At 42.1% G+C, this 24,147-nt stretch overlaps 1 protein-coding gene across 2 annotated transcripts; it reads right to left on the bottom strand.

Moving 5' to 3' along the window:
- Nucleotides 1-1,961: 1,961 nt before the first annotated feature.
- PA2G4 (proliferation-associated 2G4) lies at nt 1,962-23,718 on the bottom strand. Of its 2 annotated transcripts, none has more exons than XM_083355457.1 (13): nt 23,415-23,718; nt 20,349-20,477; nt 17,625-17,730; nt 17,205-17,274; nt 15,370-15,462; nt 13,921-13,984; nt 10,900-10,978; nt 10,639-10,717; nt 9,007-9,140; nt 8,187-8,281; nt 6,827-6,954; nt 5,595-5,648; nt 1,962-4,859 (listed from the first exon to the last, which is right to left on the bottom strand). In XM_083355457.1, exons 1-13 carry the CDS (start codon nt 23,500-23,502, stop codon nt 4,794-4,796), a joined length of 1,185 nt encoding a protein of 394 aa, XP_083211583.1. In that variant the 5' UTR covers nt 23,503-23,718; the 3' UTR covers nt 1,962-4,793. The 2 variants fall into 2 exon arrangements, with proteins under 2 accessions (XP_083211583.1, XP_083211584.1); XM_083355458.1 differs by lacking the exon at nt 23,415-23,718 and adding an exon at nt 21,485-21,946.
- Nucleotides 23,719-24,147: the final 429 nt, after the last annotated feature.

Here is a 24,147-nt window from a genome sequence, read left to right on the forward strand (position 1 = left end):
CATATGACCCTTCCTCTGATCCTCAGGGCCTCATTCTTTCATCTGATCCTTCAATAAATATTAAAATTCCAAAAAAATTCTTCACATACTGAATGCTAAAGCTAAACTGTTACACATTCACAATACCATCTAATGACAGTGACTAACAACAGAATTGAAAGGGCTCTTGGAGGTCTTCTAGTCTAGTCCAATCCCCTGCTGAAGCAGGAGGCCCTATCATTCCAGACAAGTGACTGTTCAGGCTCTTCTTAAAAGCCTCCAGCGATGGAGCACTGGCAACCTCTGAAAGCAAGGTGTTCCACTGGTTAATTGTCCTCGCTGTTAGGAATTTTCTCCTTAGTTTTACATTGCTTGTCTCCTCGATTAGTTTTCATCCATTGTTTCTTGTCCTGCCTTCTGGTGCTTTGAAGAATAATTTGGAGAATTAGAAGACCATAACTAAGAAGAGCATTGCTATTACTACATTTTTTAAAAAATGAGAAAGCAACTTCATTTAAGAAATACAGGGTTCTAATGTGTGAAAAATCAACACAATACCTCAGCAAGGATAATGGTTAACAGAGCTTGCATTCAGGTAAACAGAGCCCTAGGGAAGACAGTAATATGGCACACCTATCATCATGTTCAACTCATCATCCACACTGACTAAACTCAATGGGTTATTTTATTTCTCCCCAGACCTAGTATGTTGACAGGCAAGATACAGAGTGCTGTAGGAATGTTGCTTGCACAGTCGGTTTCAGATATTATTCGATAAATTAATACTGTGCTTCAGGATCCAGGACTGAATGTTGTTGTTAATTGCGAAGTCATGTGGACAACGTTCTTCTAGGCCTTCCTGTCCTCTACCATCTTCTGGAGTCCATTTAGGTTCACGCCTACTGCTTCAGTGATTCCATCCAGCCACCTCATTCTCTGTCGTCCTCTGAATAGGGCCATACTACTTGCTGTAACCAAGTCAAGAGCCTCAATACAATCTAGTGCTGAACTAAGGGGAAGCTTGTAGACTCCAGCCTAGCAGCTTCAATGTAGGTGGCTGCTATTATCTGACCTTGCTATTCTGGGTAGAATACATGTTGATTCTGGTATTTGTACCCTGCTTTTTCTCTGATGCAGGAGTCTTTCCCCAACACAATTGGTTGGGCTGAATGAGGGATCCAATAACCTGCTTAATTCCATGGGTAATTAGAAAGTTGCCCCGACTATGGTGACTTGCCCACTAGAGATATGACCATTAGAACCACACATATCCCCAGTTCTACTTTGCAAAATTTCTCAGCTTCAGTAAGTTCCTTATCCAGAACTTCTAAATACTATAAATACAATAGTTGGAGCTTATTCACTAAGCATCTCTGCAATACTACTAGAACTGAGTAGTCGTGTTTCTTACAAGTGGTTAATTATATTGAATTAGCTCAATTTTGAACAGAGGTCAACACATCATATTAAAACAAATGTTAACCCATGGGCTGGGTTCACGTACGAAAGCATGGTCTGGTTAGTTTATAGTTCAGGATGCAAATGAAACAAATCAGATCTTTCAAATCACCTCCCAAGTCATGGTTCAACTTGGAATCAGAATCCGGATATTGAACATATAATGCAGTATCAAATACTGGGCTAGATTCAGCACCCAAGTTTAAATCGCTACTCACTTATGAAGCTTACTGGGAAAATGGGTTCATGTGCTATATTATGGCTTAAGGTGGCCGAGTTAACAGAAGATTCTGAAACCCAAACTACAATGTGAATCGTCAATAACTAGATCAGTTATATCAGAGTTATTTGCAAAGATGAATTGGAGGGAGGAAATACTGTCTTTCTCTTTTTACAAGCTAATAATTAAAGCCTAGCGGCCCTATTAATTTTAGGCCATCTAAAAAAGCTCAACATTAAGATACAGCATCCACCTTGTACAATCAGAGATGGAAAGGAGCAAATAAATAACATAGCTCATTGGCTTGAGATCCAATTATAATGAAGTGCTTTATTGAAATCTACATTGCTAGTACAGGGCAGTCAAAAAGAGCTTGAAAATATTACTAAACCTAGTGATCATAACACTGATATTCAAGACAGACACAGTAAGGTTGGCTGATAACCCAAAACAGAATTCATGTTGGGAGCTTCCCAATTTCCTGTATAGAAACAAGTCAGTAATTAAATTACATTCTATTCAAGACTCATAAAGGCACTTTTAAGTTAGAAACATAATTCCCAACTAACAGAGGTCTTCATTTGACCTGCATTAAAACCAAATTGGAACAGCTCTATGATGCATTGAATTCAACTGTGTTGTGAAGCCCTTTGATTGGAATTGTGAAAAAATAAAGACCAGCAGGAACAATTCAAGCTGTCAAAGCAACAGGCTGTTTCCTTAAACACTGGCAGTTATTAGAAGTTGGAAGTGGCCACTTACCAATACATTTGTGTAATGAACTGGTAAGTTATCATGTGTGATTTTGTGCATTGCAACACTTAGCTAAATTTATAGCACAGGATTAAAATGATTTCTTTCCATTGATTAAGTTAAAGTTGACATTGCTTTTTTTCTAAGATTAGTAACTACTGAGGAGTCAGTTGATCTAATGGTGGAAATGCAAGACCCATTTTGAGTTCTGTTGTTGATGTATGGCAAAATGTATGATCAGGACCAAGAATTTTGTTGCAAACAGAATTAGCCAAAGCAAAGAACCAGCTGTACTTAATGCCATTATTAAGATTGCTCTTTTCTTCCCCAAAAAAAGGGGGGAAGCAAGCAAAATATCAGAAAAGGAACTTTTTTAAATAGGAGGAAAACTTATTTTCTTAAATGCATTGTAGAATATTCAATGAATCAAGCATAATGCTGGAGTAAGAAACCTAGTGCTACACAAGTTCAGATGTTCAAAAGTGAGAAGAATCTGGTAGGTAGTAATAGTTAAAGAGTAATCAACTCTTCATAATGTTTTCAGTTACTTAAGTGCATAAAAGCAGACATTTCTTCAAGTATATTTCAGACCCCTCCACCCCTTCAACATAGACCCATTAATCTATCCATGGGTGTCACTAATCAATTTTATTTGGGGGGAAAAAAAGTTACAGAACAGCTTGTGGGAATTTTGTTCCAAAATTTTCAACTGCATTTTTTAAAACCAAGGGATACAATTGCTTTAGTTTCAAAATAAAGATGAAAAATTAAATAAACCGCAACCTTAGTGGTTTAAACTGGTAATGTGGCTGAACCATAAAGGAAGGAAAAGAAGAAAACATATTACTTATAAATGCTAAAATGCTCCTTGCTAGGAACCAATAGTATTCTCCCCCCTCCACCCCACCTCCCTTAAATTCATGGTTCACAACTGGGAGCAGTTTAGAATTGGCAGTTCATTGCAAGTCTTGTGCATGATCCTTTCGAAGCTCATTATTCCATATGATTCAATCTCCACTCAACACATTCCCCATTGCACTTTCCAAAATCAGCATTGAAAGTGATCCTTACAAAAGCAGGCAAGCACTCTAGAAACCTAAGTAGAAGTTTACAGAGACCGATGGGGGGGGGGGGAAATCCCAGAAAAAAGACACATCTAAAATTCTTTTGATGGTCTTAAACTTTGGTAGTAACTGAGGCTGTTAAATGCTAAACTCCAGATATACTGGACAGAAGGGTATTGCCTGCCATTCAGCACAAAACAGTTTTATAGAAATCCATTCAGCTACATTGAGGGTGTAGACAAGAACCTGGTTTGGAATAACATAGAAAAAAACACCCCACACAATCATATACAATTGAAATGGACAATTTAGAAAGACATACTATAAAAAAGAGATTCTCACAAATGGATTCAATTCCAGGCCCAACCAATTCTGTAGCATACCATTCATTCATGTAAAAATTATATAAGAGGAATTCTTCTGAAAAATCCTGTTTTAGGTATCGTATACATCAAAACAGTGAAATGTTTTTAGTAATGAAAAGACAAATGTGTGTAGGATAAGTAAATGCACTAAAATGTAAAAAAAAACCCATCAAAGAGCTCCTATTAAATCAGATTTTATTACTTTTAGAGCCCGGAAAGGATTTTACTAGGTGGTTAATGAATCTATTTTTGTTCTGGGATGATAATTTAAACCAACAGTAGTATATAACCAAATGAAAATAATTCTGTAGGCAATGATGCTGCCTAGAGGAACAGAATAATCTTCAAAGAGCCTGTCTGCAAAAAAAATAAAATATTTTGTTGGGGGTTAAAAAAGAGACACCCCCTCCTCAGTATCTTAAGAAACATCTTAGATGTTGAAGAGGGGGGAAATTGCCTAAACATTGAAAAAGCAATGATGTGCAAGTTATACTAGCTGCACGCAATACAATTCTAAAGTCAGGGATGAGTTTCTGCACGTATTAATGATTTGCCAAGATGTCAAAGGATTTTTCAGAAGAGTTAAAAGTACCTTTAAGAGGGTAAGAGGGAGAGGTGGAGCCAGAAGAAAGCCCCTGCTCTTGCTGAGAGCTGCATTTGCTCAGTTCTAAGGAGCACAAGTCGTATCAAAGGCTAGAAAGAGTGAATGTAGACTGTTTTTTTACTCCTGATTTTATTATTTCACACATTTAAAAGGATTCTGAAGTGGCCAAGAGACTCCTCCCTTAGTGGCCAAGTCAATCTCAGCTGGTTGCACGTTTGTGGGAAGTCCAGGCTATTTGTCCTGTGGTCCTATGAGACAAAACAGCCATGAAGGGATGTTCGTTTCTCCTGTTAAGAGGGGGGGCATGTGAGAGAAAGAATCAGGTGTGAGGCAGAGGAAAGCAGAACCCTTCAGTCGCCAGCCTCGTTGTCTTCTGCTGTTTCCCCTGTTGTGGCATTCTCCGCATTCCTGGAGGCCTGGGGAAACAAAGGAAGGGAGAATCAGCTGTAGGAAGCTTAAGAAGTTCCGCCTTTGGTGAGATCCAAAGATGCCAGCTATTCTAGGTACATGGGAGACTGTATCACACTCTGACAGATATTCAAGTCAAGTTGGACTCCTGGTGGATTATAGGACCGCGTCCCTATTTTCCTGGCATGATATGGAAATGGACTGCCGTTGCCTCCCCTGGGATTCTTCCTAATCTTAAACTACAGCTGAGATTTGCTACTCATCTTTCAACCTGGCATAGCTTTTTGGTGCTCAGCCAAGGTCACCCGGGTGCTGCCACCTACTCATGGAAAGCCCCAATCCATCTAGAGTTGGGAATGCTCTCTGTAACCACTTTACACTTCTGCAAATCCAAGTATATTTACAACTTAAATGATGAGATCATTTCTTTTGAACTTTTTGATCATTTCTTTCTTAAATTAAGTATATTGTTACTTTGCCACTGAGGTTATTATTAAAAGATTATACCCCATTTATCCTGGAATTAACAAGCTTTCCCCCATCTTCCAAGTCATTTGACACAATTAGGTCTACAGAACTCTACAACATTGTATAACACTATATGGATTACATATTACACCTAACAATCCACTCAGAGGAAGAAGCTCTGGTAAGAATGATCCAAGGCATAAAAATATTTGAGCTGTCACTACTTGCAGGTGCTCAACTGAGTTACATCACCATACATCTCTGAGCCAAGTTACCTTCTTTTTCTTCTTTTTTTGGGCTTTACGGCTTGTTGAGCTTTGTAGAAGTGCCTAGAAAAGGGGGGGAAAATATCAGGAGTAAAGATACCTAATAAGTGATTCCCCTTTGTTCTAATCTAAGACAACAAATAAAGAAGAAATTCCTGCCGGTTATATAGCAATGGAAGCAGCCCTAGAATGTTCAACACTTGGAATCACAGGGTGCAGGGCCACGCATCCTTTGGATAGTAGTCATGACCAGAAAAACCTGGAGTTTTTTTATATATATAAAAAACCTCTTCCAGGTTTTTCTGGTCATGACTAATATATATATATATCTGGTCATGACTAATATATATATATCTCCCAGAAGAAGGAAGCTGAAGCCACCAGCCTGATATATATATATATATATATATATATATATATATATATATATATATATATATATATATATATATATATATATATATATAAGGTAAAGGTTCCCCCACACATGCGTGCTAGTCGTTTCCGACTCTAGGGGCTGGTGCTCATCTCCGTTTCAAAGCCGAAGAGCCAGCGCTTGTCCGAAGACGTCTCCGTGGTCATGTGGCCGGCATGACTAGACGCCAAAGGCGCACGGAACGCTGTTACCTTCCCACCGTAGTGGTCCCTATTTTTCTACTTGCATTTTTACGTGCTTTCGAACTGTTAGGTTGGCAGAAGCTGGGACGAGTAACAGGCGCTCACTCTGCTACGCGGCACTCGGGATTCGACCCGCCAAACTGCCGACCTTCTGATCGACAAGCTCAGCGTCCTAACCCACTGAGCCACCGTGTCCCTCTGTATATATATGTTTTCTGAGGTTTTCGCGGGTGTTTGTATGTGGACCTTTGGTCATTCGGGTTTTTTCCGGGTAGAAATGAAGGTGTAGGCGCAACGTTTCGACGGAATCCCATCCATCATCATCAGGCTGGTGGCTTCTGCTTCCTTCTTCTGGGAGAAGCAGAAGAAGGAAGCAGAAGCCACCAGCCTGATGATGACGGATGGGATTCCGTCGAAACGTCACACACACACATATAAGAACCGGGCATAGTGGCAGAGATATGCCTACCGGTCTGCATTTATGAAATTTGGATATGTTAAATATGTGCAGGAGAATAACGATTATTACCACCAGAATAGGAAAGCCAGACCATTCTCTCTGCTATGACAATTTCTGTTTTTGTGACTTTGATTCTTACAAGAGCACAGTAGTTGTTACTGACCTTCAGATCGGCATCTTGAACTTCAAATTCTGATTTGTAGAATTCAGGTTCGAAGGGGCCACTGGTTATTCTCATGGGGCCGTTGGGCATTAAAAGCACCGTGAACTTGAACTGAGCCACAAACTCTCCTAATCAGGGGGAGGGGAGTAAAGGATTGACAACAGAGCAAGATAGTAGCCAACCATTAGCAACAAGATGGGCACACAGCAAGAAAAAAAAAATACACCAAAAGGTCACATTACTCTGGTTCTGCCCCATCTCTTCCCACAGGGAAAATGAGTCAGTTCCACTCCTCTGCAACTTGATCTAATCTAAGGCAGCGTTTTGTGCAGGTTCCCACTGGGGCTTATTTTGGGGGGATGTTTTTTATACTCACCTCTGGCACCGACAGCCCTGCCCAGCCGGTCCACTTCTTCTGGGGCCAAAAGAGCAGCTTCATTTTGCAGCTGCATTCCAGCCTGCATTTTGCAGTCAGGCCTTTCCGGATGGCGTATGCAACTGAGTACCGGGCTATAGATTCAAACCTTACCTTGGTTCTCAGATGCAGGTCTTGGAGAACCGAGCAATGGATTGAATCCAGAGCTCGGTTCTTGGCTGCAGTGGCCTTCTGGAAAGGCCCGTGACTGAAAAATGCAGGCCTGGCTGGAGAAGACGCAGCAGAATTGAGCCGGTGAGGAGAGGCCTGGCTGCAAGGTTAAGTGGGTGCCAAGCACGTGGGCAGGTCCACACCCCTGCCCCAGCTTGTTTTTTTAGGTGTGCCTTGCCCCCAAACTAGGGCTTATTTTTGGGGTAGGGCTTACATTAGGCCCATCCCCAAAAATCAAGCTAGGGCTTATTTTCAGGGTAGGCCTCACTTTCGGGGAAACACTGTATCTGAGCAGCACCTTGTCTGCTTATTGGCCTGAAATATCATTGCCCCTGACGCAAACCTGGCTGGCAAATGCCCAGTTAGAATATGTAACTACCATCTATTCTGCCCCTCCCTCCACAGCCATAAGTTCTATTGCTGGTGTTAGTATCCCAGGCATAAGATGCCACTTTGCTTTAAAACCTGCCAAGCCTCACTGAACTATAAAAAAAAGAGCCTCTTCCAATTTTGCAGGGCTTGGAAGCAGAGGGAGGGAAGTCCTGCAGTTACACTGGATTGCAGGGGTCTCACAAGTTTGAAAGAGTCCCACCCCCTTCCTATTTCCAAAGCAGCTTGGTCAGTGATTAGGAACAATGGAAGTTTCCAGGAAGACCTGAAAGGCCAGGGGTTTCTCATCCTGCAATCTAATGCTTAGCAACTGCCTCCGGAAGGGAACCGTCTAGCCTGATGCAAGACAAAAACAGCTCTGACATTCAGCAGGTCGAAATTCACCTTCTTTCTCATAGAGGACATTAAAGGGCTGGAGCAGCTCATGTTTGGCACATTCTACTACCCCCATCCTGGCCTTCCTTTCATCCTCAAATGCCCTATGGGAAACAGAAGAGCAGATTCAGAATGCAACCATACATCTTTTGGGATTTTCTGATTACTCAACAATTACGTTAGCCTTTTCAGGAAAATAAGCTGGCTCTAAACTGCAAAGAATCCTGCATCGGTCCAAGTAAACAACTTGGCACCGGCCACAGGATTCAGCTCTAAAGGAACCTTCACCTCCTCTAGCATTTATGACTGCAAATTTGATTTGGACAGGGCCCGAGAGCGAAAGGCATTAGAGCATCAAATTGTCTCTCCGCCGGGTCACTGAAAAAGACATAGGAAGTTTTCATACAAGCCAGAAAGAGGACGTAATAGACTACTAGAGTCCTTCATAACTGACTTTGTAAGGAGTTTGGTTCATAATTGCACTAAGTCACAATGTCGTTTATTAATTTTGGCATACTGTGCAAAATGTACTCAATCATAGTTTGTTCATTCCTGACTGCACAAACTCCAACTTAGTAAACCAAGTGTACATACAATCTCTTAAGATTCCCTCAGCATGCTGCTTTAATCTTGCTTTCTTAACCACAAGCTAGCGTCATCAACCTTCATATACTTGAGCTATGCAATTAAAAAAAAACCTGCCATTTACATTATGACTTACTGTTTTAAGATATTGGTTTAGATTGAGCAAAAACCTACTCAGTGGCAAGAATTGTCTAACAGTTGAGTAGCCAAGTGGAATGCCTGCTATTAAGTGTTACACACAAACCTGAGAGTGAAAGGCATAGCATCAAATCGTCTTTCCACCTCACTAAAAAAGGCACGGGAAGTTTTCATTTTCAAACCATATTGTTTGGAAGGATCCCTTTTGTAAATGGTAGTTCTTTGCCCAGCATCCTTGGCCTGAAAACAAACAAGGGCAATTCACAACACTTTCAGCAACAGACTCTCACATTTACTCTTGTGATAGGAGCCATATGGCAAGAGAGGAGAAAAAAATATCTTTCTGAAATACATTTTTAATTTTATATCATTCCCAATATAAGTGAGTTTCCCAGTTTATTCATTTAGAAACGTAGCCCTAACTACTATGTAAAGCATCAAATAGCAACTTGTGAATTGGACAGAGATCTTTCTCGCCAAAATTAGTTTTAGTCAGTATTTCAACTGGCAAAGCCTTGACTGACACACAATCCAATATGAGCCTCAAGTTCATGCCTGAAGACAACAATGGCCACGAACCATTGCTCTTAAGAACTTGGATTGAATTGCCTCCATTTTTTGCAACGTATTAGGCACAGATTTGTGCACCACAGGCTCAATATGTTGTCCCCCAAAAGCATGACTGCAAGGAAACACAATTATTTCATTTGTTGTTTCTTCCATTCAGTCATGTCTGATTCTAAGAGACTGCCAGGACAGGTCTCTGCAGTTTTCTTGGCAAAATATTTCAAAAACAGATTGCCGGTGCCTCTGTGAATTATTTCTATGGTGATCGGCAAATCTAATTACTGCATTGGAATTTTGTGTGTGATGAAGTAACCCTAAATACTGAATCATTTAACACAATTTCTAAGTAGTTAAAGGATTTGCTTTGCTCAGTCTGATTGCTGTTAATCTTATCTTCATTTTGTGACTACCGTATGACTTTTGTTTAATTAATTTCTAGTTTTTCTTCCGTATAGTAAGTATTTAAGGCTTCTGCTCTGCTGAAGATTGACTGTATCATCCAGCATAAACCAAAATAGAGAGAAATTGGGAGAAAAATCCACTTTTTCTTAGGGTTTGAACTAGGGAGTGGATATAAAAATTAAGTTTAAAGCAGGCCAGGATACAGCCTCTTCTTATAGTAGAAATTGAAGCAAGTCCTCTGTTTACTGTAATATTTTTCACCACAATGAATCAAAAGCTGTCTTCAAATTACAAGGGTGGCATAAAGGAAATCTTGAGAATGAAAGAATTATTTTTCCCACCCAATGACTTAGAATAATACTTTGATCTATTGTTGTTCAACCTGTCCTGAAGCTTCTTGTTCATCAGCAAAGATTAGCTATTCTAGCCAATCAGTTTCTCATGCAGAAGTATAGCAACCACGCCACAAGTAACATTTAAATACTGATTGTGTGGAAATATGGCAGGACTATAAGAGAACTAGAGCAGTCTTGGAGCATCTGAATATCCTGATCAATGACATGAAGAGGGAGTCCAACACAGAAACCCACCACTCTGTTAACTTTCATTAATTCTGTAGGAATTAACAACTTGTGGATTTTCCAAGATATCAGGCGAAGCAACCTAGTCAGGGATATATTTTATTACATTACATTACATTACATTATTTTATATGAGGTTAGGTCTCTTTGGAATATCCACTTACAGGGGAGATATAAAACAGACTTACTTTTCCTTCGCCAGTGCTGATAAGAACATCAATGGCGTAAACTTCATGAACCTCAAACTCTGCTTTTTCATGGTCCTTTCTGGATAAGGAATAAACATATAAAGGCATTTCCATCTGAACAGGGTTTGGAAAGTTGCAGAATAATAAAACTACTAATTGAAAATCATGGATTTCATTTCCCATCAAAATTCATTAACCCCCCCCCTCCCCCCCATGCAAATTCTAAAAACAGGTTGGCATCAGTTCTAAATTTTCTCATACCTTTGTTGGTCTGTAGGGTTCTGGATGATGGTCTTCTCTCCATCTATCACATGTTGCTTTAGCTGGTGTGATAGCATGCCTATCAAGAAAAGAGCTTATGTTAGTATTGGTATTGCAAGGTAGGCTTACACACTGAGATTTCAAGGCACCCCATGTTTTGACCAGAAGTACTCTTTTTGCCTAAACGTCTGACTGTACTCATTATCAAAGCAAAACGTAGCTGATGCAGGAAAATGATATTGTTGCTACTGGTAGTTGGCAGTAAAATGCTTGGTACTTATTCAGAGGTGATCTTTACATTTTATTGGCCTATTGTGTTTGTGTGTGCGCGCGTGTGGGGAAGGGGGACCCCCTTCACATCTTGCAGCCCTACGCTGTGACACTGGGGAGGAAAAGAATGGGAGAGATAAGAGAAGCTGCGATGGGAGCTTCTTGAAGGCTTCCATGGGGTTGGGGGTGGAAGGGGATGGAGGCAGGGCGTAGGGAAATCGGCGGCACGTTGACAAAAAGAAACAAGTTCTCCAAAAAAGCCCAGCTTTCATTAGTTTGCAGCCTACCATCGCAGAAGGTCTCTGTTGAGGCGCGGGGCTGCAAGGGGTAAGACCCCTGCCTGCCCGCGCATACACACACAAACACATGCGCAGGTCTGGGAGAGGTGAGCTGAGAGCCACGCAGAGGGAACGGCAGAGGGGAGGGGTCAAAATGTGAAGCCTCTGCCCACTGCTACCTGCCTGCTGTGACCTCCGCCCAGAGCCTCTGGCAGTTTAAAAAAAGAAGGAAGGAAGGAAGGAAGGAAGGAAGGAAGGAAGGAAGGAAGGAAGGAAGGAAGGAAGGAAGGAAGGAAGGGAGGGAGGTAGGTAGGTTGGAAGGGAGGAAGGTAGGTTGGAAATGCCCCAGTTCAAAGGAGAAAGCAATTTTGTGTTCTGTTTTGTCAGAGACAGAACTTTGTTGGCAATCCAAGTTAACATTGGTATTCTTGAATTGTGAGCCCTTAGGAAAGTATCCCCTCCTTGTGTGTTGCTAACAGCCATTTCCAGTGGGGAAAAACAGGACAAAGCAAAGTGGGGAAAAATATTTTCCTCTGCTATTTTTCCAGTCTGAATTAGGATCAAGGCAGGGTCCCTAGAAGAGAGCCCTTTTAAGGATTACATATTAATAGAAAAGCCACTAAGCTACCTCTGTTCCTAAACGCTAAAGCTGTTGCACGTAGAAAACAGAGGAGCTCTGATCAACTGTCATAGCCACCATTTTAACAGTTTTGCTCTACTGTGGTCTGTGGAGGCCCCCACTCAATGCCAGCAGGGGATAAACTGAGCCTGGTTTGTTCTCAAGTCTTTTAAGTGGCCACGAACTACTAGCAAAAGTGGCCTTTGATCACAAGGCAAGGAGGCATCGAGAAATGTTTCCCCTTTTGCATTTGAGCATCCAAGAAGGGACAGGAAAGGAGAAAGGGGAAGAGGGAAAACAAAGAAAAAGAAGGAAAGAGGGGAAGAGAGCGAGGAAAGCAAAAAGAAGGAAAGAGGAGAAGGAAGAAGAATGAAGAGGGAAAGAAAAAGAAGAAAAGGGGGGAAGGAAGGAAGATTACAATGAGAGGGAGGGAGGGTCTGAGGGAAGTCCTGCCTTAGCATTTGGCCAGAACCAGCCCTGCTGTCCTTTTGCCATCCCTTTGTCCCCCTCCTGCTGACTCTCCTGGTGGTCTCCCATCCTATCGCTGAGGATGCGTTGGTTACAAAGCCGGGTCTCCTCGCAGGGGGAGGGATTGGGCCTCCCTCTGACCCACACATTTTGCCCTCCCGCACACACCACGAGCAACCCGGCCGAGGAGAGCGAGCCAAGCAGCAGCTGCTTCGAGGAGAAGGTAAGCGTAGCTGGGGGGGTCCCCTTGGGGAAGGCTGGGCTGAGCTGGGTGGTTGCCCTCCACTGCCCAGGGCTCTGGCCAGCCTGCACTGCCAGGGGTTCTCTGTGTGGCCTGAGAGCAAAGGAACCGCCACTAAAGAAATTAAAACCGGTACTCCCCCCCCTTTTTTAACGGTTTGTAACATTTTATTAGATTATGGAATAAAATACAAAAATAGAAAAGCGAATAGTAGGACACAGTGGGGAGGAAGAAGGGGGGGAAACTGAGGGGCAGAAGGGAAAAAGAAAAGGCATTGACTTCCGACTTCCTCTGTTGCAGTAGAATGAAGAAGCATTAACATCGAATTTCAACTTTTTACTTTTCCATAATCTTATAAACTAGACATTTCTATATAACAACAAATGAATCTAATCAATAAAACCCAAAATCCCCACCCCCTTTTTTTTGTTTAAGTCATCAAGTTTTTGACACCTTGCTAAGCTCTGGTGGTACTCGAATATTGTCATGTCCTAGAAGTGGTAAAATCTGTGTGAAAAGCCCTGTTATATAATTATAGGGAGGCCTCATGGTGGAATGGCTGCTTCCCAAAGGAATTTACGGTAAGTGGCGTGTTCTAAGACAGGAGGTGGGGAGGAGGGTATGAGACCCAGAGATGGGAAGCAGGCCCAAGGCCTGAGGGGATCCAGCTAGGTCAGGGGTCTTCATGCCTGGCCCTTTTATGACTTGTGGACTTCAACTCCCAGAATTCCTCAGCCAGGCACGCTGGCTGAGGAATTCTGGGAGTTGAAGTCCACAAGTCATAAAAGGGCCAGGTTTGAAGGCCCCCAAGCTAGGTAGAAAGAGGAGTATGGTGTGTCTCAGGGTGAGGGAGGTCCTGGGAAGCCCAGGGTAGGCCACACATAAGCTTGGGAGATGCCGGAGTGCTGGGCTTGGCCTGTACTAGGCTTCCCCCCACAAGGTGCCCCCTACTCCAGTTAATGACCTATCCGGTCATTTAGCAACTGCAATGGGGAAAGCAGGGCTTGGGATCATTAATCACAAAGACACCTCGCTTAATAACCATAACTTATGACCATAATGGGCGGGCTCCATCACAGTTGTTAAGTCAAGGACCACCTGTATTATTCTGCATCAACTTCACTCTTCATCAAGCCAACTCTTACCTTCTATTGGTGTGCAGTTAAACGAATGAGCAATCTTGTTCCAGGCATCTGTTACTTGTGAATTCTGTTAAGAATATAGACCCGATTCAAATATGACCATATAATGCAATAAAAGCTGTGCCTAGTACCCTATTTCCTATTTCACTGTTTTAGAAATTTATGACATTGGATATTAAAGCACAAGTGATTTTTTTCAATTCCTCACTGAAAACTGCAAAAGACGTCGGTGCTTTAATGACCAGCAGAGAGGTATTACATTTTTGCAAGTTCAGAAAGGCCCAATCAATTTCAAAGGGTGCTCTGTGTAACCCAATAATGTGAACTCCAAAGCTATAAAAGGTAAAGGTAAAGGTTCCCCCGCACATGCGTGCTAGTCGTTTCCAACTCTAGGGGCCGGTGCTCATCTCCGTTTCAAAGCCGAAGAGCCAGCGCTTGTCCGAAGACGTCTCCGTGGTCATGTGGCTGGCATGACTAGACGCCAAAGGCGTACGGAACGCTGTTACCTTCCCACCGTAGTGGTCCCTATTTTTCTACTTGCATTTTTACGTGCTTTCGAACTGCTAGGTTGGCAGAAGCTGGGACGAGTAACAGGCACTCACTCTGCTACACGGCACTCGGGATTCGACCCGCCAAACTGCCGACCTTCTGATCGACAAGCTCAGCGTCCTAACCCACTGAGCCACCGCGTCCCTTTTCCAAAGCTATAACACACAAGTTATTCTATATTCCAAGAGAGGAAAAACTTCCAATTCAAGAGCAAGATGATAAGGGGAAAACTGATTGCTACTGAAATATTTACGTAAGCTGTGCAGGCAAAAACAGAGATGAATACAATCAACTGACTGAAAAAAAAATCTAGGATTTCTAGATTTTTGGGCAGAAACTAACCGCTTGAAGTAACAGATAAGCTTATCAAAACCTAGGAGATAAGAACGGATTAATAAAATGGGGAAAAGAAAAATCGGTCCCTTTTTTTAAAAAAAAATTTAAGCTACCAAATATTTATGCTACCATTTTGAATGCACATCCAGAACATCAAGGTATTTCCAGGACACTCACTTTTTTTTGTTAAGCAAAGGGTTAAATGCTGAGTGGATATTTATAAGCTCTTTAAAGGGAACGTGTGGCTCTCTAGCTACTGCTGAAGTGCTACCACTGTCCTTGAAGAGTATCAGTTATGCTGGCCAGGGCTGATTTTAAGAGAGGCCTGTTACCCATCTTTGCAGTCTGAAAGCAACAGTAGTATACTCTTATGAAGAAGGCCTCACTGCTCAGTTTAGACAGCAGCTGTAAGCTCTAAATTTCTTACATTATCTCCTCTCAAAAAAAAAGTCAAGTTTCTCATTTGTATATTCAGAATTAATTTAAGCTTGAACGGGAGCTGGACCGTCTTAGCCACCTTCCTAAAAACTGCCACGGTCCATGTGAAAAGCAGCTGCCTATTATTACCTGGTTTCCTGGCTTGACCAAACGCAGGGCAGCTTCGGCACAGAGGTGAGCGGCTTTTATGACATCAGCTTTGCGACCTGTCACTGGAGTTTCCTGAAACGGGGAGAGAAAACAATCATACAGAAGCATCCATTTTAAAAGTTGAAAAAAAAAAGAGAACTTTCTAGCTGACACATAAGAAATAAACCTTAAAACTCATCAGACATAAACGTTCTATAGAGAATTTAACTGCACTGTACATAAAAGATATAACCTGGCTAAAAGTGATTCCCCCCCCGACTTTCGTGACTATATGGAACTTTATCTTGATTAGGCCCAGATGCTTTGCCACCCACGACCTGCAAGACCTTTGGGGTCCAAAAGGGATCGTTTTCCCCAGTGTCCTTCTTCTGATGCCGCATTAATACCTCCTATGATTCAAAAATCTTAATGCCAAAAAAAGAAAATAATAATCAATATGGCCATTATTTATTAGATTGACTGAATTATTTCAATGAGTCCACTGGAGTTGGGTGACTGAAATAAATTTGAATGAATACGGAAATGCCCCCTTGCTATATCAGCAGCAACCGAGTGGCAGAACAAAGGGCACCTTAATGTAACACAGCATGACTCATGCTTAATCTTTTATTATTCATTACCATTATCTGTGGTTTTAATTTTGATATCTTTTTTCCCCCCTGAATACCCTGTTCAAACTGAATAGGACAAATCCTTCAAAAACTGTAAATAATATGTATCACCCGATGATCTGATCAATCACCATTTGGGCAGTGATAGAGATTAACACTATATACAGATTCAACTGCTCCCATTAATTAGAGGCAGCCGCTGGCAGATGGCAAATTCACCCTGCGCAAACGTTTTCGGTAAGAAATATCACAGAAGCAAGTTTGAACAAAAACCTTAAGTATGAAAATTTAGCCAAAGAAAATCTGAAAGCCACGGTTCCACATGCCTACAACGTGTTTTATGTAGTCACTGAAGCCAGCTTGGTCTCAGATAATGTTTGTGAACTATCTTTCTCAAGTACTTAGGGGGCTAGATGTAGGAGAGAGACTGGCTGAGCCAGGGGGAGGAGTCAAATGGGGATTTAAGGCTAGAAACCCTTCCATGTTCTGTCCTTGACTTTGATGCATTTCTTTTTGTCCTTGGGTTTATACTTGATCTTGCCTTCGTTCCCTGCCTCTTTAGCGGCTTCTTCTAGCCCAACTGCCAAAAAGCAAGGCAAGAGAGGACAGCTGGTGTGTTGGGTCTTGTAATAGCATTCAAGTGTCAACAGGTACTTAAAGCTCCACCGTGTTCTTTGCCTTTTTAATTATATTTTAGATTTTTTTTCCGCTAAGTGACCTCGGCCTTCTCCTGTGGTCCTGGGTTTAGCTCTGCCTGGCAAGCCTTCCACCTTTTTTTCCCCTGACAACCGGATTAGTAATTGGGACGTTGTCTCCCCCAAGATCCTGCCATGGGTCCTCAGGTCACCTCACCTCCCTGCATCCGCTGGAGTTTGTGGCTGTTGCTCACACCCTCACTCTGTCATGCTCATTCTGACCCTCTCTGACCTCTCCCTCTCCCTCTTGCCAGACCACAGACCTCCTTTTTTCTGTTGCTACTGCCCAGCCTGAGGGTAGCTGAGCCCTTTGAAAGGCCGTCTCCCTTTCCTTCCCTGGGCAGACCCTTGAAAAGAGGCACCCGAGAGAAAAGCACGGGTATTTCCATCCATCTGGAACTCCAGCACAAGCTCTTTCTCCTTAGCGATGCTGCTTATATAAATTCCCTTTACTAGAAGAAATCGTTGACTGTTCGTGATTTCTCAAAGCTGCATGCAAACCACTTACTTTTGATGCCTCAATGACAAAAGTATGTGCTACATTTGCTATGAAGCCATCAACATGGACTCCCAAGTCACTGCAACACAAAGAGGGAAAACAGAATAAAATGATATAAAATGAGGACGATTCTCGTGACATTCTAGGATTTAAATATATTACTTACAAGATACCTATCCTCAATGTCTCAAACATACTATAGTAAAACAGTTCACACCACGGCAGCTAAAGTAACGGTCTCCACCTGGTAAGCCGGGCACAGCCAGCTAACTTTATTCTGTCTCTGGCATGAGAGATCTATACTATATCAATAGCAGTCCGGCACAGTGTGTCAAATGATAACATTTCTGAATGTCATAGAGGGCGTCCTGTGTAGCTCAGTTCAGTAAACTAATCAAGTAAAAATTAGCACACAAAAAAAGCACTTACATTTTGATTAAATCGCCATCTTTAAGGATGTAATCCTGGTCACTCTTCAAGGGGGAGAAGTGACAGACACAGTTATTTACCGATATACTTGTGGGAAAGGCAATACCTACACAAAAAAGGGAGCAGCAGTGAGTTCACACTAGTCCTGTAACATCTCCCCACTTGTAATAAACATGTATTTATTAGTCGAATGTGCAAATGTTATCCCTTTACTATTAGACACTTGGGTTTTGCTTCTGCATTTTTAAAGCAAGACAGAAATAAATGGAGCCTTACTCTGGATCTTCATATAAATCAGAAACTTTTGTTGTTGTTAGTTGCGAAGTTGTGTCCGACCCATCGCGTCCCTATGGACAATGTTCCTCCAGGCTTTCCTGTCCTCTACCAAACTTTATCTGCCCCACAAACTGCTCATTTGAATTATTATTTTTCTGCTGACACTGTGAGTGTACAGTATTAACTAAAGCTGCATAAACTTGTCTTGTAACAACAGCTTCTTTGGGCTTGGTCAGTACTTAACAGACACTTAAGGCGTAACCAGGAATAGCTGAAGAAGCATAAACTCTTTTTCCAGACTCTTCCCAAGGATTACAATGCATGTGATGAAGCTACCTCTCAGTCAAGAGGTGAAGGCAAATTCAGCCATTCTACTGTTGGAATCTTATTGCACGCTCATATGGAAATAAATGCTATTTTCCTCAGTAGGGTGGTCTTCCAGGTGTGCACTGGTTTGAAACGCATCCTGTGGCTAATATATTATTCTCTGGAACTAAAGAAACGTCATTCAAGATACTGACTTAAATCAGGAACCCAATTTCCGATTACTTCCGAATACATAGGCCAGATACCATTAATATTTAAATAGGCTTACTTTCTTTGCCTCTAAGACTGGCAACATTTATGTTACTTTAAAATCCTGGAGAAAATTGATGGGGTTTAGTTTTCATACGTGAGTATAATTCAAGGTGTTGGTTATCACTTTTAAAGCCCTTCATGTCTTAAGATCTGGGTATCTCCAGGACTGTCAACTTCCACTGGTCTCTGCCCATCCATCAAGATTTGGAAGGTCATTTCCTACACAGAATGTCACCTTCCAGGAAGAAACTGCAAATCTTTGGGAAATTTCTGGGCAATGTCTGCCTCTATGACGGCATTCCCCCAAAGATTAGATCAGTGGCCATGATCCTAAGTTTTCAAAAAAGCCATAATAAGTTTTTTCATCATTCCTTCAGGTTTTGATATACTGCATGTTGTTCCTCTTGACTAGCAGTATCTAGATGTAAGTCATGCTATTACTCTCTGGGGAATTTTAAATTATATTGTTTATATGTTTTTATCGAATTATTGCATCAGGTACTCTATTCTGTTCGGATCTGCCTATATGCCTAAGGAGTAAGCAAATAAACAAACACTTTAGAAGTTCTGCAGCGCTTCAAAGTACATGAATTCAAGGGGGGGACAAAAAAACAAAACTTTAATTCACTGTTTTCAGTTAACCAGATATCACAGCTTCTAGAAACATGAGCAGTGTTTACATAATGCTTCCCCCAGCACCACAGACAAGGCTTGCCAGAAGTTGTAACTTAACAAATTTACAAACAACCAGGGCTGTGCAGACATATGGATTTGAAAGGCAAAATGAGATTTGGAGCACACGAGAGTATACAGTACACAGTAACACAGTAATCCAGGGATGTGCAAAAAAAGTGTAAATTACTGTATTGGATTGTGCAAGGAATAACTAGTGTAACGTGGTCCGGCCTGATCTGTGTTTCATATGTGTTGATTTGAGATAAAGTAAGCTCCTTTTGCTCCAGACACTGGTCTGAAGTCCTGTTTTAAGGTGAGATGCTGTAAAGGGGGATTTAAAAGAAAGAAAAGCCAAAGCTGAGAGATTTTCTTTACAACAATGTGTGCCTATATCAATAACAGCAATATGGCAAGTTGTAAAAGGTGAAAATAGAGAGACCAGATGTTTACATGGCCAATGGAAAACTGAGGAAGGCCATACATAGTGCAGACGCCCCCCACTTTCACCATGAGGCCAGCAGTGATGGCAAATGAGCAAAAATAGGATGAAAAGGAAAGTTAGGAAGATCAGGGAAGATCAGTCAGTTGGATCTGCTACTCCAGGATCTACTGGGACCACTGTAGGAAGAAGCAGATGACAGATGGCAATAGCAGCCCTTGGAAAAAAAATCTGCTCTTTTCTTTTGAAGAAGGGAAAGGATCAATTATGGCTTACTTCTCTCATAAAATTACTGTGAGATCCCCCCAGATTTTGTCTTGAGACAAAATTTGGAACAATTAAAATGTTCAACTGGGCCCGATCTGAAATGATTTGTAAGAAACCCCCAGAATATGATTTGTTTCTAGTTTGAAATTTTTAAAAAAAAGGTTCATTTCATGCACACTTCTACCTTGAACCAAATGTGTCTTTTCCTGGTATTGCACATCAGCTGCAGAAGGCAGCCATGCAAACCTGAGGAAAGAGGCTGCAAGCATCACCCCACGTCACATTTTACCCTTCAGTTCTACAGCCTAGTAACTAGTTCAAACCCCACAAAGAGAGTTAAGAGATGGAAACTTGGATGGGCTTTGCTGGTAGCAGCTATATTCTGGTCATTCCAATATCAACACTCTACATACTTTAATGCACGAAATAGTGAACAGAATTTAAATAGGGAACAATTGATTAAAAAAAATATCGTAGCTGCAGAATACCTTTCTTTATATCTTTCTCTTTCTTAAAGATTTTGCCAGTTTCTTCCATGATCATGACATCTCCTTTTTCACATAAGCTGAGGACAGACACTCCAGATTTAGCTGCCTCTACTACCGTACGCAAGACACCTGAAGTTCAACAGAAAAATACAAATTAATATTCATGCATTTTAAAATTTCACAGAATTTTGACACACCAAATTTGGGGGAAGATGCCCCTAGCCTAGGTACACTTTGCAGTACTTTTAGTGGTTGTCTTATTTTTCATCTACTTCATTATCTGCATACAGTTGGCTTGAAAGAAAATCCTTTTCTTTCCTTCTAACTGGAGGATACTGGCCCACTTGTTCAGTCCATTATTTTAATTAACATTTAAGCGTATATCTTATTTTTAAAAAGTGCCACTGACATCAGTAGAACTTCCTTCAGCCCAAACCTGATTAGGATACAGTTCAAAGGAAACCCATGTTGTCTTTCTGAAAATTATAATAGTAGCCATCTCTGATTGAAGTCAGTCTCATCAGCAAATAGCAAACTGGCCCATCTTTGGGCCAGTGAATTATTTTTTACTTATTATTTATCACTGCAGCTCTGCGGTCATGATTTTCCCCTACTTCCTTTCACTTGAGGAAAAATTAGTTTTGCAACTTTGTGCGTTCTGTTCAATAAGTAACTTTTCAATGGGTCATGTCAGAACTTGGGCAACAGAACATTCTGTTTCTTAAAAAAAATGCAGCATAATGCTATTCTGAAATGCACTGTGATTCAAACAGAATCCTGGTAATAGCAGTCCCAGGGCATGTTCAAAAGCACAAATTAGAATATACGATGCTGCTAGTCTACATGATAAGACTGTATAATATGATTTTAACATATGGATTCAGATTATATCGCATGTCCACATCAACTGCCCATTCAAAATCTATCCAGTTCTGTCCTTATGCAAATTAGTAGGCACTGAATTAAGAGAACCTACTAGCTATGGCAAAGCATTGTAAAAAAACATTTTCAGAACTCTGAATTAAACATGCATAGGGTGGTGAAATCTTTAACAATTCACACTATCCCATTATGGTAGTTTTTCCAGTCTGGCATCTTTTTGCCCTCAAGAAACTCCCTATCCAATCTGAACTTACAGTTTTGAAGGCCTTTGTAGTTCTGTGAATTTAAGAAGCATCTTAGTAGCTACATAGGTTCTCAGGAGCTGCAGTAAGATTAGTGCATGAAATTCCATACATGCCCAATTATAAAAACCCAATAGGCTGTTACAAGAGGAAAATCCCTTCTAAACCCAGCACACAACAGCTCTCTATTTTCCACTAGTCTTTCACAGTAGTCAAGTAATTTATTTTTTATAGGTTAGTTCATTCTTGGGTGCTTATTTCCGTTAAAATAAGACCACTATTAAATAAACATCTCTATAACATATAGCAACAAGAACACATAATTAATTTATATAGAACCTAAGAGAATCAAAACTGAATACATCTGATAGTACCTTTTACATTTGGTAGTAAAAAATAATGCCAGATACATATTTTTCTGTGATCATCCAAAGTATTTTAGGTGAAATATGATCAGTAAATATAGGTTAATACACAATTTAAAACAATGAATTTCAATTAGGGGATCTCAAGCTGGCTGCATATAAATATTTTGCATCCTTTTTGGCTAAGTTATGATCCATTTTATGTTACCTGCTAAAAATGCAAGGAAAGGACTGCTAACCCCACCTCTAGGGAAAAAAAATATGATTGAGAAGTGCTCTCTCTCTTTCTCTTGCTGTCTGAGCAAATGTAAAGCTAACATCTGCAGTTAAGCCTTCCATTTCTTTAGATTCTGAATGTTTCCCAGTAGCATTTGTTATGGCGCATCTGCACCAAGCAGTTTATCTTGAAGACTGAAGAAGCTTCTGCTCCTGGACAGAGCAAAAATACATTTTAAAAACGGTAAGCTGGATAACGAAGCAAGCCGAGGTATTTGATTACCCAATCTGTCCGTGCCTGTTTGTTTTCGTTTGCTAAAGGGAAAACCTCCATCGCCTTAAACAGAGGCAAGTTATGGCCGAGCTGTAATAAAAGACTTCCCTTTGCCGATTTCCGCGCCTGCCTAATTATCGACTTCCTAGAATACGGTGTGTGTCTTGTGTGTGTGTGTGTGTGTTTTTAAGGTGATCTGATCCGAAGCAGACATTCTTCCTTAAACAAAAGGGGAAACCTGGGAGGCCGCCAGGACGTCGGAAGATAGTGAACGAGAGAGCCAGCGAGCGCCAGCAGCAGCACATGGCAAGTCCCAGACCATGTGCCTTGCAGTTCCCGGGGGGACGGCGTCTCCATTCCCCCGGGGCGATCGCAGATCCTCCCTTTCCACCCCCCCCACCCCCCAAAGACCCTCTGCTCCTAAAGGACGAATATCATTCCTCTTTTAAAGATTACCAAAGGAGCCGAGGTAGCAAGCGAATTTCCCTCTTTCTCCCCCCACCCACCCACCCAGCAAAGAGTTTTTATGAATGCAAGTAAAACTGTACATTTCCCTTCCAGATTTTTTATTTTTTTGGGGTGTGTGTGTTTTACCGAAGCCGGAGACAAAAAAAAGAATATAAAGATATATATATATAAAATTTAGTATGTATGTATGTATGTACGTATGTATGTATGTATGTATATTGAAAGTACACAGGAGAGATCGAGGATCGCGGGCAGCTTACTCTCCTGAAAAATCACCCCAAGAGATTTTGTGTGTCTTTCCCCCTCCCCCCAACCCTAGATGGGACAGCTTCAAAAATGGGTCTCTCTCCTCCGCAGAGGCAACCGGAGGCTTCTGAGTCGATTCTTTCCGGACCGACTTGCACCCGTCCTGCCAGGCAAGATACGCCCCCACCAGGACTCCCGCGATCTCCCCACCCTCCCGTCTCTGTCACCCCCGCCATCCGCCGCCGCCGCCTGTCCGGCCAGGTTTCCTGCGCTCCCTGACAGCTTGGCCGCCGCCTCGACGGCCGCAGGGACGCCCTTCCAGCCAGACCCCTCTCCCAGCTCCCCACCCCCCCCCCCGCCGGGTCATACTCACGGTTGGCGATTTCTCCCCCCATCTTGTACTTGTTCACCACCACGTCTTCCGCGATCGTCAGCTCGGCCGCCTCTTCTTCGGCCGACATGGTCGGACCGAGCCGCGCCGCCGCCTCTCGCCTCAAGCCCTTTCCCTCTCCACGCTCCGCGGAGGAGGAGGAGGAGGAGGAGGAGGAGGGACGGGTTGCTGGTGGCTGCCGCGCTCGCCGACACCGCCTCGCCTCGCCGAGACGGAACGCGAGACAGGCTGGAAGGGAGCGAGCGCGCGGGCTTTGCGCGTGGCACGCTGGGAAGCGAGTCCACTCCTTTCGGCAGGCGAAGAACTACAACTCCCGTCGGGCCGAGGACGAAGCAAGTTGGCGAGGTACGACGGGAAAAAAAAAACGGGCCCCCTCTTCGTTCTCTGAACTAGCGTCTCTTAATGGCCGGGGACGAGATTACAAGGCGTTATTACGTGCTCTTCTCCCCTTCGTTCTCTGACGTTGATTTCGGTTGCCCGGTTTATTTTGCCCTCACTTGGGCGACGGGCTTGCTCCGCGACTTGACCCAGAAATGGTGTTCCTTCGTTGCGTAATCGCCAAAGGGGAATGCGGATTCAAAATTCCGTAAACTCGTTTATAAACGTGCCTTGAAATTGTGCGAAACATTCATCCTTTTGCATTTATTTGATCGCGTTTAAAACAAATAAGAGATTTCTCTACATCATCCATATTACGACCGACTCGAATTACGTT

Source organism: Vipera ursinii (genome assembly GCF_947247035.1).
Source record: "Vipera ursinii genome assembly, chromosome: 2".
NCBI lineage: Eukaryota > Metazoa > Chordata > Lepidosauria > Squamata > Viperidae > Vipera > Vipera ursinii.